The sequence below is a fragment of the Platalea leucorodia genome (assembly GCF_965183815.1).
Source record: "Platalea leucorodia genome assembly, chromosome: Z".
Taxonomy (NCBI): Eukaryota; Metazoa; Chordata; class Aves; order Pelecaniformes; family Threskiornithidae; genus Platalea; species Platalea leucorodia.
Genome location: NC_138858.1, coordinates 59539722 through 59558164, shown reverse-complemented (window position 1 = coordinate 59558164; position 18443 = coordinate 59539722). Strand labels below are relative to the sequence as shown.

General features: G+C 40.4%; 1 protein-coding gene across 5 annotated transcripts in view; it reads left to right on the top strand.

Moving 5' to 3' along the window:
* Positions 1-6936: 6936 nt before the first annotated feature.
* The window catches only part of CHD1 (chromodomain helicase DNA binding protein 1), a 58674-nt gene continuing 47167 nt past the window's right edge, over positions 6937-18443 (top strand). For 4 of the 5 annotated variants that reach the window (XM_082336497.1, XM_082336498.1, XM_082336499.1 and 1 more), the window contains exons 1-2: positions 6937-7266; positions 9171-9373. In XM_082336497.1, coding sequence (XP_082192623.1) covers positions 9321-9373 — 53 coding nt within the window. In that variant the 5' untranslated portion in view covers positions 6937-7266; positions 9171-9320. Of the gene's footprint in view, positions 7267-7764; positions 7866-9170; positions 9374-18443 lie in introns of those variants that run through there. The other variant, XM_082336496.1, reaches the window with a different exon arrangement.

Sequence of the window (18443 nt, the reverse complement as noted above, 5' to 3'; positions counted from 1 at the left end):
AACTATAGGAAACTAAAGACTGGCAATATCATCACAGAAAGAAGATATCAAAGGTAATTAAGAGAAAACAGTCTATTTCTTTCATTATTGGATTCCAAAGCACAAGTAAACAAATGAAAAAAATAGAACTGACTACATGACAAGCTCCCCTTCTTCTCAATAGAAAAGTTTCTTACTTATTTTAAAAATCCTGTGAAAGAATTACTATGTATATGATCAGTCTGACTTGAAAGAAAAAAGGCTATAGAAATAGCACGATAACAAGAAAATAGCCATGTTTAAAACTATCAGCTGACACTTCTTTATACAAAGACTGCTTGTGGCTTGAAGGATCATTACTGTGAGTTTCTCTTTAACTCTGGATGCTAGATTTATTATTTTTATCTGCAAACACATAAATGCTTACTGTGATTAAGCAAGTCTCCAGGAATTAATTTCTTTCTCCTACTCCAGAATATAGTCTAAAGCAGTCTGCTGTTGTCTCTGCAAGAAATAGTTACAGGTTGTCTTTACCTTAAAAATATCAAGGGTTAGTGCCTAAGAGAGAGAAAAAAGAAAAAGTTTACTTCAATCTCAGTTTACACTTTCTCCAGCTAAACATTGAGAAGATTACACTAACAGACATCATGCTTATAAGGCAGGCAAGTTCTACACCCTGCAGCTGCTTTTGGAGACAATTAATGCCTCCAACAAATAAATGGTAATGTAGACAGACCAAACAAAACAGTAGTCTAGAAAAAAGCGTGAACTTTTCTCAGCTGTCCTGATGGATGCTAACTTTAAAACCTCATTACAACCAATTAAATGCTACTGGTTTAGTTACTACTTTGATCTTTTCAGCAAAACATTCAGCCAATGCACTGATCCGATGTTTCTGTTCAGATGCTCCAATCACATACAGATACTCTGTCCAGAGAAGGCAGAAATTTGTAAAAAGTTTATTAAATTGTACTATATATGAGGTGTGAGTAAAACTTCGAATCATACTTGCCCAATCATCAGTTTGTTGTTCAATTTAATTAAACTCATAAAGTTAAGAAAATTTATGCATACAGTTTTACCAGGTGAAGCTGTTAGTTTATTTTAACTTGAAAATAATTTACTTGAAGCTGATGTACTTATGTATTTTTTAAGGCATTGCATAAATAATTTAAGAAATGCGTAAATAAATTATTAAAAAACCTATGCTTAGTTGGCCAAATTTAGACAATTTATTTAACTAGCCACTAGGATTTTTTTATTTTTTCTTCCATATTTCCAGTTTCCATGCTCTGAAATTAACAAATCTGTCTGCATTTTAAGTATCTACTGATTAATGACATTTAGAGCTAACAAAACTTTGTATCTTACTATGATGTAGGTGTCTACACACAAAACTGTTTTGAAATAACTGCTTCTGATCACCTGTATGTGAAGGCAAGACCTAAGCAAGTAGTGGATTTAAACTAAACTGATTTCTAACAAGAGTACTGTGAAAGTGGCCCACAGACTAAACAGATAAAAAATTTACACTGGCTTTTTCCTCCTAGAACTGACTCTTTTTCTTTTATTTCTCTTTTAGCAATTTCTGTAAAACAAGTGATTTTTTTTTGTCACTTTTGTTTTCTTCTAAATCTTAATCTCCCTAATCTTTAGCATTGTGCAGCTGGATGATTGATGAGGCTCAAGTGAGGATGGGAGGTAAATGAGAAGGGTTTTTTGGGTGCAGTAAATAAAAGAGCTAGGAGGAGTGAAGGAGAAGGCAAGAAAGATGTAGTATTTAGGTGACAGGATAATGATTGGTTTAGCTACATAAATTGATATTGATGGTTTCTTAGTAGAAGGGAGAATGCAAAATGAAATGGAATAACAGTAGGGGTACAAAATGAATGAAAAGCAGGCAAACTAGGCTACGCCTGCTGCATGTAATATCTATTGAGAAGAAAGAAAATCTTTGTTGTTGTATTATATCTATTATTGTGGTCTTTGAGCTCTTCAGGGCATGTTTTAGAATTAATTGAAGAGTAGAAGGAGAAAAATCAAAGTATTAAGTGTGGTGGGGGAGTTGTTCAGAAAGAAGATAAGAAAAAAGAAGAAACTAGTACATAACTTAGTGCGTAGTTAAATGTTAAGGATATATCTTGCCTTACTAAAGACTGCTAGATCCAGTATTTAAGGCTTCACTGCTTTAAAAAGGAAAAAGCTTCGTTGTCCAGAAGAGCTTCTAAATATTAAGAATAGAACAGTGATAAATCTTTTCTTTAACATAAGATACTGTGATAAACACGAACCACTACCGCTATTAAAAAGATCTGTTAAGATAAATAAACTGAAAACATAGACACTGAGATAGATTGGGCTAACTGTGTAACAGTACACCTAACTTGGATCATGTATTGATCATGTTTTGTCTACAAGAACAAATCCAACTCAAGAACAGCCAGGGCTATAGGGGTGAGGTAAATCAGTGACACCTTAGGCACAGTAAATATTCTCACCCACATCCTAGAAGCATAGAGATGCCAGAAACCTGTAATACAGTTTCAGAAAAAGACAGCTTATTCCCATGGGTGATAGCTTTTCTGTAATAACAAAAAGCTTTGTCCAGTTGTCCTTAAAATGTTGTGGGTCACAGGTATTTGTCTCTTGATACAGACTAAAAGTATGTGTATCAGAACTTAGTATTACTTCTGGTGTGAAATGCTGCTAAGACAGGAATGTCATGCATACTTTACTATGCCACCTGGGAAAGAAGGACTTAGTTAAAGATGCAATAAAAACAAGTTGTGATGTGAAAGAAAAATCCATCTCTTAGAGGGATGTGGAGAAAGATCCCCAGATCAATTTGCATCAATTTCTAACCACTTTAAGTAACAATTGCTGCCATCATCTTACTGCACAAGGATCACTGCATGTGCAGCTACATGTTGACCTAGTTCAGAAAGTCACAGTGGCCAGAAAGCAATCATTTTTGAGTGTAGCTAGTTTTTGGCTTGTATGGTAGACAAGAGGATGGGATCACAGCAGCTCTAACTCCAGTTCATTTAAACCATTGTGAAATCATACCTTCAAAGGGGATTTCCAAGGCAGCTGAGAAACTCTACCAAAAGAATCTAGGTGAAGGAAACTGAAGAAGCTAAGAAGGCTTTTAAGTAAAATGTAACTAAAAATGTAGACTTCTTCCAAGTTTTGTAATTAGGAGTTCAGTTCATATCCTGCTGAAACAGAAATTTATTCTGCTTGAATCTTAAGCCTGCCTTATGTTGCAGTGACTCCAAGTGAGGTTGCCAAATGTGAGGCACCTTTATTTATCAAATACAAATGAAAGGGCGTGTGCAGGTGCATCCTGGGGAACAGCACTTTGGGACATATTTAGAAGACTTAGGGAATGGAGGTTGTCTCCTGGGTTGCGAAGTGTAGGCTAGTATTTTTAACTGCTGTGTTCAGGAAACAATTCATATTAGTGAGTACACAGGCTAGCATATCTGCTACATAGTGGAAGCAGAAAGACGTCTCACACCTCTAACTAAATCATGCAACTGTAAAAAAAAGCGAAGGAGTGCTCCTCATTGGAAAGTAAGTAGGTTTAGCCTTATTAATTTGGATATGAAACCTACTGGTGTTGAAGTCCTGGGGGAAAAAAAAAAAAAAAAAAAAGACTTCATAGCAGACTACCCAATAGTAACAGATTATAGTAAAGTAGTAAAGTTTACATATAAATGCCTTTCTGGCAAAAGGGTGCTCATAGCAGGTGCAAGTATGTGTGTATTGCTTAATTAATCTAAAACAGTATTGCCTGCTCTAGAACCTTCTAGCAACCACAAGGCAGCTCTCCAAGGACATCTGACATGGTGGGCTGCATGTAACTGTGAGGAAGATGGAGGTGCTGTGCATCTGCAAATGGAACCATATGTGACAACAGTTTTACAATCTTGATAGTACTGTTGGTAAAATTCTCTAGCACTGACTCTGATTATTAATTTATGCTAATGTTCATTCTGACATATGTTCACAGTTAGTTACTTTTGGTAGCTAAAACGAGCTATTACAAATATACTTAATGTAAGTGCAGCCGTATCTTCCTACCGTGCAGACAATCTTGCAGAACATGATCATCTTCTTAATGAAGCAGAGGCCATAAACACTCAAAGGAATGCCAGGAAGTTGTGCTCATATTTAAAATGTTTGAAGAATCAGGGCCTTAACCGGCAAAGGAAACTGTGTATGTGCAGTGTGATCAATAAATGCAGAAACTGTCACAACAGTAACTCTAACCATGCAAAAGACAAAGTAGTAGTTGCCATGTGAAATGAAAAACCTGGATTTTCTCCCTCAATTCTTCTCCTGAAAGAATAAGTAGGTTTTGTAAATTCCTGTACTAATGGCTAAACAAGCTACTGGACTTATGCGAATACTACCTTACTTCCATTTATTAACAGAAGTTGATTACTATTGTTGATGTTACCACGGATTAAAAATTAACACATATCAAAATGAAATCATGAACATGACTCAAAGCAGCAGCCTGGAAAAATATTTTCTAGCAGAATAAAACTATTTTCTACACAAGATTTCTTACAACGGGGTAGGAAGGAGGAGAAACAAAGAAAAGAGAAGAATGAAAGTCACTGTATCTCTGTGAATAATTAGGAACTTGAAGGGAGGAAGTTGGATAGCAAAAATAGAGGAATTTGACTAACATCTGCCATCTTTATTGATGTTTAGCTTTTTGGATGGTTAATAAGGATTGAGTGCATTCTGTAGCTAAGCAACTGGAATTGCTGGAATTTATTTAGTTTTCTCTTTTTTTTTTTGTTCCCCTCTCTCCTTTCTTCCCTGAGCATTTTTATATATATCCAACTAGATAAAGTGTAAGTTTGTAAAATAGAGTCTGTAAACAGAAAGGGATGCTAAATTCATGTATTTCCTTTTATTTGTATTTAGGTGTGGTTGCATTATTAAAGGTTTTACCGATTCCGTGGATTATATTGATATTGAAGGCGTAAATTATGTATTTACGTATCTATTACCTATGGGAGTTTTGCAACTAGCTGTAAAACCCACTGAGAAGTGTTTTGTTGTTTATCTATGTAACTCAAATTATTCATCTATGTAAGTCACATTATTTGTACACCTAACACTTAGCATGTATCCAAATTCTTATCAACTTGGTCTTATCTCCTGTTTGCTGCAGGTAACTGCTTTTGTCCACAATTTCTGCATAAGACCTATCCCTTCTGGTTGAATGAGGCAGTGGCTTTCTACTGTTTCTTTCCTTCAAATTAACAAATCCTTAACAGTAATAAAAATCCTTCCATTAGGGCCTGAACTATTCTTGGTAAAGTGTTTTGGTATTAATTACCTTAATTTAAAACAGTTACTTTCATTTTGACACTCTTGAATTTAAACTTCAATCCATTAATCTTGCAGCATTCTTGTCTATCACAATAAAATATTCTCCCTTAAACTGACTTAAGCAAACTTAAGTGGTTCACTAAGGAACATAGTGTAACATAGCCCTTTTGTAAACTTTGAAGCTGTTTTCTTGTCTGAGCAATTCCTGCTGCATTTTTTTCAACTCTAGGGGGAAAAATTGTTCCCTGCCATCAACCATTGAGATTTCCTACATGGTGCTTGAGAGCTACGCTAATGTATATGCCTCATCTATCCTCTGCTGCTCCTCAGAGAGCAAGGCACTGTGCATGGCAGCCAAGCCCACAACCTGCTCGGTGGGCTGAAGGTGCAGCTCCAGGAAACCCCAGCAACTCAGCTGAAGAGTGTTGGACACATTGGCTGCCCACCCTTCACTGAGCGGTGAGGCAATCAGCTTTGCTCACCCTGGAAGAGCAACCATGAGGCAAGCTATAGGCCCGAGGAAGTCTCCAGCTGACTGACTGTAGCTCAGACATTGGCTCCTGGCCAGCACAACTCTTCAAGGTTGAATTGACAGCTACTCTAACCACCTTCCTCTAGTATACCCACACAGTGAGTCTCTTCCTTCAAGCTTCCCTTCATTGATGAGCAAACTGTGTTTTTATGCTGATCTTGGCCTCTTTCACTCTTGCAGGGTGCTAAACAAATAAATGTCCAAAGGTCTGGTGCGAGGTATCAGTCAGTAATGACCCCACAATCCTTCAGAATAACTGCGTACGTGTGCGTCCAGAGGGGAGAAGCCAGGTAAGTTGCTTCCTCTTTCCAACAGTGTTTGGCTATGGTGTTACGTTGTTTACAACACACTTTTTCACTCAACTGCCACTGCTTTCCTTTGCCACTCTGGGAACGTTTGGATACACAACTTCCATGACTTTTTTCTTGTGGGGGTTTTTTGGTTTTTTTTTTGCGTTTTGTTGTTGTCGGTTTTGTTTTTTTTTTTTTCCTGACAACGAACGTGAGACACGTTTAACAAACGGCTCACGTTAGCCACTTTCAAAGGAGAGGGCGTTAGATTCTGGAACGGAAAGAGGAAGACCAGCCCCCAGCCAGGGGACAGTCCTCACGGACACAAGCGTCCTCCCAGCAGCAGCGCGTCAAGCCTTCCTAAATACGCCCCGGTACCACTTTTAACTGCGTAGACTAAGAAACGTGGTCGTGTTTGTCGCCGGGCTATGATTTTACACCGAAAACCCCAGTGCGAACACAAAAACCCACGCTGCCCAGAACGGTCACGAGCGGCGCGCGCCCGGCTGGCGGCCGCGCCGCTCGGGTCATGGCGCCCCTCCGGAGCGGGCCACGCCCCGCGCCTTCTTCACACGGGGATGGGAGCCGCAGCCCCTCCGGCCCCCGCGCTCCTCCCGTGCGGCCGCCGGCCCCCGCCGCGACGAGCTCCCCATCCTGCCTTCGCCACCCCGCTCTGAGCGACCCGGCAGCGCTGCCCGTCGCCCCCGGCCGTAGCTCCTCCTCCTCCTGCCGCTCGGTCCCAGGGCGCAGGGCTGACATCACGCCCGGGGTTTCCATCCGACCGAGGGAGGGGGAGGCTGAGCGGAGCAGCAGCGTGATGGCGGCGGTCGGGAGGACTTAAGAAGCGGTGGCGGAGCAGAGCGGCGCAGCGCCCACCCTGGTTCTCCCTGCCCGGTTCGGGGTCCCATTGTTCGAGCCGGCGAGGGTGGCGGGCGAGCCCATCGCGCGGGGCTGCGAGGAGCCGGCGGCCAGCAGGAGGAGCGGCGGCCCAGGCCCCGCTGCGGCCGCGGGAACAGCCCCCGACCCTGGGCTGCGGCACGAGCCTCCTCGTGGGGCGTAGCGCAGTCCGGGGCGGCCCTGGGAAGGCCGGGCCGGGCCGGGCGCACGCAGGTAGGCAGAGGCCTGACATGGCTCCTCTCCCCTTCGCCGGCTGGGAGTTGTGCGGCTTCCGAAGATGGAAGGGGGGGCGGGGCGGGCGGTGCTGAGGAGATGGGGCTCGGGGCCCGCTCTCGGCTGTGGGGGGCTGGATGCCTGGCGCAGGGCTGGATTTTCGGGCTCTCGCTGTTTTCCGCGGGGGGAGGGAGCTGCAAGGGCCGAGGCGGGCAGCGGCTTGTGCCGCTCTCGCTGGCTCCTGCGGGGGGAGCCAGTATCCAGCCGTCCGGGAGGCAGGAAAGCGGCCGTGGCTCTCCTCTGGCCATGGGGGGCGCCGGGGGAAGCGAGCATGGAGGACAGCGGCGGCCTTGGAGACGCTGCCAGGGAGCCTTGGCTAGGAGCGGCGCCTGTGCAGGCCGCGCCGCTAGCGGAGGGCCGTCTCAGGGGGCGGGAGGCGGCCCTGTGGCCTGGGCTCCCGCGGGAGCGCCCTGGGGGCGGGCAGAGGGAGAGCGGCCGTGGGAGGCCGCGGGAGCGCCGTGCGGGCGGCCAGGGCTCGGAGGAGGATCGCCGCGGAGCAGGAAGCGGGCGGCAGGGAGCAAGTTTCGCCGCTGCTCAAGGTGTTTCGCGGCGTCCAGAGGGTGCCGGGCCCGGAGGCGAGGGGCTGTTTGCGCGGGAGGGCAGGCGGCTGGGAGCCCGCTGCCGGGAGGCGCAGAGCGCGGCCCTGCCGGGAAGCAGCGGCCGGCTTGCCTCCGCCGCCGCGGGATCCCCGACCTCGCTTCGCGGCCCCTCCGGGGTTGCAGGGCTCCTTCCTATCACTTTCCCCTCCCTCATCGCCTTTGTTTGCAGGCCGGAGTGGCCCGAGTGTCTGAGGTGGTGCCTGAGCGCAGGGCATTTCCCACCCCGGAGCGAGGCTTCCGCCCGGGCTGGGTTGGGCTGTTGCGTATTAGAGGAGAGCACCTCGGGGCAGGCGAGCCCCTAATTGCTTTCACACCACTAAATCTGTGAGAGGTGCAGCTCTTTATCTGATTATCAGTGAGTTTATGCTTGTAGTCCATTTACCATGAGCCTAAACTTTCTCTAGCTGCATCGGGTACTGCAGTGATCTGATTTAAGGTGCTCTTTTATGTGAACTAACAATCATTCCATCTGTGGTTTGATTTAGTTGACGCAGTTGTTTTAAACGGGACATTCTTCATCTTCCTGTCTCTACCCACAACTGGATGTAAGCATTATGCTTCCATTACGTTTTGTGCATGAAATACATTTTACTAAGAAGATCTTAGTAGAACACTATGCTTTTTAGTTATGTGTTCGGGCAGGGAGTTGTTCTTTAAAATTTAGATCTACTTTGTCCTGAAGTCAGTACTATGGCAAAAGTTAAGCCATGGGGTATAGTGCAGATATGCAGTAAACTGTTCTTCTCATCCTGCAATGCTAAAGAGAATGTAATTTCCATAACACTTCTTATTCTGCAGCTAGTGGCTCAGTAGAAATTGCCATCTTTATAGCACCATCAATGAGAAGTTGCATAAAGAAGCATAATGGCCTGTAGGCTGGGACCCAACTGCAGTCAAGCAAAAAGCTAGACAGGTCTTTCCTTTCATGCATTTGTGTATTTCATTTAGTTCTTTCAATTTTTTTAAGTGTAACTAATAAAAAGACCTGTTCTTCTCTTGAGAAAGATTTTTTCTGGTTTTCACAGACATGAGGAAAGATTTTAAATTTTTTTTCCACACAAGAAAATGGTGATAAAATGATCAACTACGAACAGGTAACACACAAAAAGCTATTTTTCAGTTAAAAACATGACATCAAACATGATTCTCCCGTTCAGTGTTAGTGAAAAAACAAGCTATTTTTGGTATCTTTTTAGTTGCAAACATATTTTCAAATTGTGTCAATGTTTTTCTTTACTATTTTAGGTATTTTGGGAGAAATCTTGAATACCAGCAGAGAACACTAGAGCAAACATATTACCTGGAAAACATAGAGTACCAAGAAGTGGATTCTTGATATCCACCTTGTAACCTGAGTGGGCTTTTATTTATCTTTTAAACTTCTTAATATTTACAATGAATGGGCACAGTGATGAAGAAAGCGTAAGAAACAGTAGTGGAGAATCAAGGTAAGCACTTGCTTATTTCAGTTATTCTTGGTTATGTATTCTCCTATATTTTGTTTATTAAAACTGGTTTGTATTTGAGCTTGATCTCAAAGCTTCCTGGTTAGCAAGCAGACCATGGTTAGGAGGACTGGATGTACTTTCTTACAGGTGCTTAATCTTCTTGTTACATTTACATTGCTTCAGTTAAGAATTGTAATGATCTTGTATACACCTTACATAATAAAGCTTAAATAGTGTTAAAACTGTGTCAGCATCCAACAGAATAGTATTTGAGGAAAAAAAAAATGGCCGAAACATTGGATTAGAATGTTAAAATAAAGCTACTGTCTATAAAGTGCAAGGCACATATGCGTAGTATGTATTGTCTAAAATCCTAACAAGACTATCTCTAAAGGTGGAGCAGTGAGCTGTTCATTTTAGTTTTTGATAAAGAGTACTTCAGGATTCTTCCCTCTTTAGAGCTGTCAGAGCAGTATAACTTAAAGTGTTAACTTTGTATTTGTTTTCTGAAGTGAAAGTACAGTTTTCCGGTGCTTTTTCTAATAAAAAGAAGAATCAGTCCTCTAATGCTAAATGCTAGTCTTCTAGCGTGTGCAGAGTGTTCACATGTTTGGAAAAGCCTGATTGGAACTTCCCTGCATCCATGCAGGTTGACAACCAATTTGTAGGGGTGGAATTAAGGTCTTTTTCTAGAAAAATGCTAAGTTCAAGTAGTCCCTGTTGTGCTAGAAAGTTTAGATTTCTAAAACTGGTAATATGATGAATGCTGAAGGTTTAAGAAGTCAAAGTGAACTTGCAAATAAAAAGTGGTTTTAGACTTGTCTTCCAAGAGGTGGTTGTGACCGTGCTGTTAGTCCATGCATCTGTCTCTGTTTCTGCCCCTCTTTCTGATCACAACCTGTTGAAACAGTTAGCTGATTCTGTCAGTCAGAGAGTCATAAAGAAAACTCCATTCTGTGGACTTTTTGGAAACTTCGAGTTGGGTAGAGAGAGATCTAAATTACTGCCTCAAGTGAAGAAATGCAAGAATATAATTGCCAGCTGATCAGTCAGCAACGTGCTGGTTATTAAGCTTGCATGTAGCACGGTGTATGATGGAGTGGGAAGAAGGGGAAGAGAGAAGTGTTTAGGTGACACTAGGTGCAAATCACAAGGAAATCTGTGAACAATAAAACTAAAGAAACTTTAATAACTTCTGTGTATTTTTATGTCAAGCTTCCTGTTATAGAAAGGAATGTCCTAGAAAGACAGTAAACTTTGAATCTCGTAAATAATTTTTAAGCTCTAATACATACTCATTCTTGAAGACTTCTGCTTCCAATAAAGTTAGTGCTGTTCTAGTTAGCAAATAAATTTGGAGTTCCTTCTCGTGAGGGACAAAATATTCCTGGTTACTTAAAAAAAAAAAGTTTGTCAGGTGACAAGAGAAACATGAACAAATGAGATGGTGTGAGCAAGGCCAGTCTTCTGAATTGTAAGACTGCCAACAAACCTGAACTTACCAGGGACAGGCCTGATTATTTTGTGTGTGAACTTTCTTACTACTTGCAACAGCCCACCTTGCTAAAGATTATGTCAGAAAAATACTTTGTATTGAACTGTGACTGCCTATAAAAATATATCAAAATATATTTAAAAGTATATCAGTATTATTTAAAAGCTGTAGCAATTTGTAAGACTAAACCAGCTAAGCATAATGAAGTTCCCAGCAACTTCATTAAAAGTAAGTATCAGGAGGATGCATTGTACTCAAAACTTGATACTTGCCTGTGAAGTGAGACTTTGTTCTTCATCTTAAATGTCCTACTGAGCACACCTTAAAGTTTTAAAAATTTTTTAAATGCCAGAAACATTTTTCCTAGGCTTGTATCGATCATTAACCTCATAGCCTAATTCACAAGCAGGTCTTGCAAAGCTCATTTTCATGTTTCCTATATATTATCAGGAAACTGTTTTTGTAAATGAAAGATGAAAGCTTTCAATTTTAAATGATGGAACACTTTTCTGTCTAGCCTAGTTCCATTATAAAAATAATTATTGCAAAGGGAGTGTGACGCTTATGGAATATCTTTATATGCCTTGCCCCTGCTGTTTAGTTTTCTTTTTTTCCTTCTTATTTGTAAGTTTCCAGAACTCTAGATGGTTTTTACTCAGGGGAGAGTTGCCTTAGCAAGCCACAACTGTAGACAGATAGCTAACTGTAACTTGGGAAGTGTTGCTGTATTTAGCCTTCAAATCTGGAAATGTGAATTCTGCAGAATGGAAGTAGAGATCAGTAACAAAATGTTTACTAAGCTTCTAGTGGTCCCATTCCATTCAGAATGCTCAGGAGGGAAGTGGAACAAGTGAAGAAAGCAATTGAGAATTGCAGCTGGGAATAAATTGCAAAGAAGATCAAACTCTCAAGAAAAGAAGAGACAAAGGCGAATACAGTGATAATCTATGCCAAGTGGCATTGGTGGTAACTACAACAAATGTTTGAAAATTTGTGTCACTTTACATATACGAATATGTAGTAGTAGTAGTAGTATTTACATATATGAATTTGTATTCGACACTTTACAAGTGCAGTAAAGCCATTCACTTCCCTTTTGTCTGGTGTAAACTTCCATGGCTGTCATTCTGGAGTGACAGTCTTCATAACAATTAAATATAGCCTGATGCAGGGGAGCCGCCATCATTACTGTAGAAAGTTAAGCAGTGGATCAGGGCTGGATTTACAAAACTACACAAGCCTCATGGATATTGCGTTGTATTGTTTTATGGACATGCTGCAACTTGCAAAAGTTGTGGAAAACCTGTAGTATTCTCAGCAGGAGCAGGGCTGGAGAAGGGACTGATAGTAAACCTTCAATTTTATGCAATGGTCAGTGTTGTGTAAGGAATTGTAGCTGTCCTTTACTCCCTGTGACTGGCTGTGAAGGTGAATTATTTCTGAAGTGTGTGCAAGAAATGGACAGTTTGCCATGCTCCTGCACTCCTTTCCAGCATTGCATCTATTTATCTGTCTGGTAGATGAGCTGAAAACTTCCCTTGCTGCAGGTGTTGAGCCCGAAGTTCTGTTTTCCTACAGGTGGAAAAGTGCATCTCTTTTATTTTCATCGTTGAATAACTGGCTGCACTGTTTGGACTTTCTTTGCCTGTTTCAGCCTATGAAGCTATAAATCAGTACTAGAACCAAGCATAATGGAAATTGTAGACTAGCATAAACACTATTACCTAATCTTGTTACTTGATGTTCTGATTTCTGTGTGATAATTAAGGTGTACTCTCCAGCTTCTTTACTGGAATCACTACTCTGGAGTACTTTTAAGTAGCTCAAGGTAAAATATCACAGATTTTGTTCATCTGGACAGCAAGCGAGTGTGGACACAAAAACTGTACAGCAATACTCTACAAAGCTGACTCTTAAGCAAAGCATCTTTGCATAGTGTTCTTGAAAGCATTCTGTTGCAAATTTGAATATGAGTAAATACAGTCTAGTTAGATAGTATTAAGAAAGCTTAATCAGCAAGGAAGGGCAGTTATACCTGAACTGCAAGACAAGCTCCAGGTAGAACACGGACTACAGAATTGAAACACTGGTGCTAATTGAATAACAATCTGATTTCCCATCTCTTTGCTCTTCCTATGTTTCCTGCAGAGCAAGGTACAGAGGACTTGAGCAAACCTTCCTTCTCTGCAGGTAAAAAGGGATGTTCTCAGTGCAGCTTAACTGGAAAGTAGGTGGCTGGAATGTATTGTGCTCCCATTTTTGCAGTAAGCGGCTGCTTACACCAAAGACTTTTGCCATTCTTTACACACTTGAAAGCTGATGTTAATAGAAAACAGTAATTTCAGTGGGTTTAATTTGCTTTGTGGGTTGAATAGTCTGTGGACGACAGAAGATAGTTAAGACTAAAGACTTTGTCAGCAGGCTTCAATTTACTATATAAATTCATACCTTCTGTAGGAGGTAAAAAGATGAATTGAAAGCCATGACTTTAGGTTCTCACTTTCAAGAAATCTAAGTGGGAGTTAAAAAAGAGATTCCCCAAGCATATCTGCAGAATTACTCCCATGCGCTGGCTTCTTTTTGGTAGAAAGTTAATAGATAATATTAATAAAAATGTGTGTATATAGCAAGAGAGAGCATATACATAAAACTATACATATTTAGATACATACTTACATGTCTGCACAGGAATTCTCAACTCAGCAAAAGTACTTGAATGGTAAAGGAAACTGTTGGTATAACTTACTATGAACGGCTAGTGAATAAAGCAAGCTCTTCACTTCTGTTAGCAGTAATCTTCTCTTTGGTTAGTAAGTTGTTATTTTGTCAGGAATGATCTCTTACAGAATTAAGCATACTAAAGCATGATAAGGTGTCCTGATTCAAGTTAAAAGCATCTTTTTGTTTCTTTTTGAAAGAGTTCAGATTGAATATGTATCAAAACCCAAGTGTGTTTTGTCTAGAAACCTTTCCAACTAAAAGAAGAAATTATTAATTCATGATACAGCTTTCGTTGTGCATATGATCTCTAGTTTGGCTTTGGGACTCCTGCTGAGTTTATCCAGGTCCCAGTCTTTGTCTATCCGAACTGGCTGGCAAATACTTTTTCCACATATTTTAGATTCAATTCCACCATTCTGAGAGTTTCAAAATTTTAGCTGATGCGAGCTTTTCGCATTCCTCAAGACAGAGTGGGGTTCGTGATTCAGGCAGTGTATTCACCGGACCTATCCAGATATGGCCCCTCAAGTGTGGAGTTTTTTTTATTAAATTCCATTTATTTTTTGCTGGTGATTTACAAGGAACCTTTGGTAAAGACATCATTGTGTTGGCCCTGGAACCAGCTGCATGTTAAAGGATGGTCATATTGCACAGCAGAGTAGTAGACCCCTGGGAAATCACTGATACCTCCTGCCTGTGAAGGATTCCTGGGTCTTCTTTGCGCTCTTAAGATGTGTGACTTGTGACTCTCAAATAAGGACTTGCAGTATGGTTCATAGGGTCATGAAAGTTGGTAGATGATCAGTGTAGTTTTGATACCTTTGCTTTGGGGAAACTTAATAGTAGTGGCAGTAGATAATAGTCTGCAGGACTGGAAATATAATGCATGTATTTGAGTTGTTAGCCCATATCAGGAAAATGCAATTGAGTTCATGCTTTGTAATAGCTGAGGACAGGAAATAACACTTGGTAGCCTGCTCTTTGTTCCCTCTGCTTTTTAGTGGTGGTGACAAATAAGATAAATCTTCCTTATGCATCTAAATCAAATTAAATAGTTTTATTTTTAAAGAAATCTTAAAAAACACTTACACAGCATTTGCATAAAGAAACTTAGTTATGAACTTGCAATTTTAAGAGTTTGGCATTTAGTGTCAATTACTTCTACACATCTTAAATGGGCTCTTCATATTCAAATGCTTGCCTTCCTTCAACTTCTGGTTTATTTTAAAAACAAAACAAAACCCAGAAAACAGACAGTCCGCTGTCATCTCAGATGCTTTTCAAAGTCTCTGCAGAGAGTAATCTTTTCTTTTTTTTAGTGTTGAACTTTATTTTGCTCAAATTGGTACTGTTTCATGCTGTTCTTAAAACAGAAGGTTCTTAAGGTAGCTTAACCTAATGAATGCACTTGAAATCAGTGGTGATAAATTATCCACTGTTAGATCCGTTATTAATCTAGACCTTACACAGGAGTCTAAAAGCTCAATCAGTTCTTTTACAATGTGACTTGTGCAGTTTTCTATTTTAGGATTTCTCTTCCTAGTGCCTTGTGTAAATTAGCAGACTTTGTGCCTCATTGTGTGATCCTGTCAGGGGCACCTTGTTTTAATGGGTGAGCTAGTGAAGCTAAACTTAAGACTATTGAAAAGAACTAATGACTCTGTGACAGGATACTTGTGTTTAGGCTGTTTCAGCGATCTGTCTCTTTAAGCCTGTCATGTCCCCAAAGCATTCTCCAGTTTCATTGCATAGGTATTTATTAGCGGGTTTGAAAAATTAACAGGTAAAAACAAATGTGAAAAATTATCTCCTTTGGTACTTTCATTAAGCTATGTTGCTTTTCTTGCAAAGTGGTTTGTTAATAAATACGGCATTCAAGGATAAATTCCTCTTGAATATGTAGGGGGTATCTGGAGACAGTGTTTATAAAAAAGAATGGACAAATTACTTCAGTGTGTCAAACTTCATACCAAATCAGATTTGACATGTGCTGCTGTACAAATGCAACTACTTGACTCAAGGCCTAGAAGTGAGAGAGGTTTCTTGACTACATATCCTGGAAGGTGCTCTTTATAGACTTCACCTCAGTTTGTCAACATGCATGAAACTATACTTTTTCATGTAGAAATGCCATCCTGAGAACATGCTACTCATTTTTAGTACATACTGTTGCATGCGTGCTACTGCAACTTATTATTGACAGCTAACTTTGTCATCACTGCTGTGGTTTGTTTGCATGGTAGGGAAATAGTCTCACTCCAACAGTACTAAAGAGATCATCATTATTGCTTTATCCATCATGTTTGTTTCTATTTACATAGTCTTATGATGCTTCAGTGTTTTGTACAGTCTTGTGTATTGCTGTCTTTGTGTAGTTTTGGGGTGGTTCTTTTTCAGTTGAACAAAGTACAGTGAATGTAGTGTAAGGTTTCTTATGCCGGAACACTTTTAAACATGTAATGCTCTTTTCATTTTACTGATTTTTTTTTTTTTTTTTTTTTTTTTTTTTTTTTAACTAAGCATGTATATAATTTGCTTGGAGCTGCAGGAGGGACGAAGGCCTATGTGAGACATGCTTAGAAGAGGGACTTAGAAAAGCAGGAATTCCATTTTGAGCAATGGAGTTAAGTGCCTAAAAGAGCACAAATGGTCTTCAACAGTTAATGTTAGCAAATATTATATTTCTGTATACATGATATTAACAACACCTCTATTCTGAAGCTTAATTTGCTTCACCCTGTTATTTCCATCTACACTTCCTGTTCTAGTCTTGATAATGTTTATAATTTCTGTTGGCATTTCGTTTCCTGGAAGCCCATTCATCAGTGAAGAAGGAGAAAAGCAAGTTACACTACAAAACAGAGTTGGTTAGAAGAGGTCAGCAGTACAAGACCAGAGCAAAGGGAAGATCTAATGTGACATGGTGGAATAGAGTAAATTTGACAAACACAGGTGAATAGTTAACTGACAATGAAGTCTTGTATGCTGACTGTTTCTCTGATTATGTTTAAGGTATGTATGACTTTTCTACCAGAAGAGTTGAATGAAGGTAGGCTCCAGCTCGGGATTGTCCTGCAGAGAGACTATCTTGACTATGTTTGGAAAGGATGAGGGAAAGACAGGAAGGTCCTAATTTATGCTAGCTGCCTGCAGGTAGTGGAGATTTTCTCTTACTTTCCAGCTTTAATCAGGATTTTTTGGAAGAAGGAGAAAAGAAGATACAGATGCACAGGCAAAAGGCTGGTTAAGTTGTACCCAAACCACCTCTCTTACCCTACCTCAAGCATGGTGGGTATGGTGTCCACTTTTGCCTTTTGCTGAACTGTTTCCAGTAAAAGCATCTTAAGCAAAGGCAACGGCCCTGGCCTATACAGGAAAAGAAAATGGCAAGAAATAAAGCACTTTGCGTCTCCTTTTCTGCAAGGGGAACTCTGAAGAGCAGGGGACCAGAATTGCTGTTCTGAGCAATTTTGTATTGCTCCATAAATACCTGTATAATGGCATTAGACAGCAGGTGACAAGCAATTGTGACAGTATTCCAGTCCTTGGTTGAGGGAATACTTAATGTTCCTTGCATCCTACCCCTAGAGATATGATACCAGAATCTCAGTGTTTAGTAGTGCCAGTTCAGGTGATTAATTTTGTGGAGGTCAGTGGTGTTACTTTGCACTAATGGGCATTACTCATTGCAAGAAAAGTTAGTCAAATTATGGACCCTAGCTAGACTACATCAGGTAATACCTAAAGCTTTTTAGCTAGAGAAGGAATTGCTTATAGACTGTGCCTCAAAAAATGCAGGGAAAATTAAAGAACCCCATAGGCAAAGGTGGAAAAGAAAGTGACCAAGGGTGTTATGACTACCTCACAGCTATTGTCTCCCTGAATTTATGTTTTAACATCTTTATTACAGAGTTTATCTTCTGTTTTTTTAATGCAAGTAAACTGTCTTGCTATCAGACAGGGTTTTCTTGTCTGTTTTTTTTAATGCAGCAGCTATTTTAGAAGTCAAATTTTAGTACAGTGTGAAATGCTCTCACTTATCATTTGGTTTGCAATGGTAGCTTCCATTGATTATTTATAGAAAATATACATGTCATCTTCTTAGATTGTATCTCCCTTCCTTCAAGGAAGATTAAACCATTTCTGAAATTCTGCTGACACAAGTTGTTAAAATAAGAGATTACTTGTCTCCAAGCTCTGAAAAGCTTGTCGACCTCTCTCCAGCTAATAATGATTGGTTTTGCCGTGTTATAGCTGGCTCTTAGGGTATCCATTTCAGCAGATTGAGAAAATGTCATCTGAGCTACTAGAAATCTGTATGAAACTTCTGTATCCTGTATGGCCTTTTCTATGAACTTCAAAAACTCAAACACGTTTTAAAAAGTTTGATAAACAAGCTGTCTAAATTTCCAGAGATGTTGGGAGACATTGCAGTGTAATAGTTGTTCTGCACGCTGTTGCCCTTTTTCTTAGTCTCATCAGCAATGCCATGCTCCGTGGGAAAAGGGAGAAGGTACTACACCTCGTAACAGTTTAAGCACTTGGAAAAATGACTTGCAGTATGTCATGATGCCACGTGGAATGTTGAGAAACTACCAGAAAACGCTTTTCATTTGAAATCTATTTAGTTTTTTCTAAATTTTGTAATGAATTGCACTGTTTTATACTTCAGTTTCAGGACAGCAGTCTTAAGAAATACTGCCTGTTTACTCCTGGTTGTTTGTTTCACTTCTTCATCGGCCCTTTAGAATGTTTATGAAAACAGAGGCTGTTTTAAAAAGCTGAATCTGTTCCCTCTGTGGATAGTAATGACACCACAGGAGGGATTGGAGAGGGCAGCTATACCAATGTCAG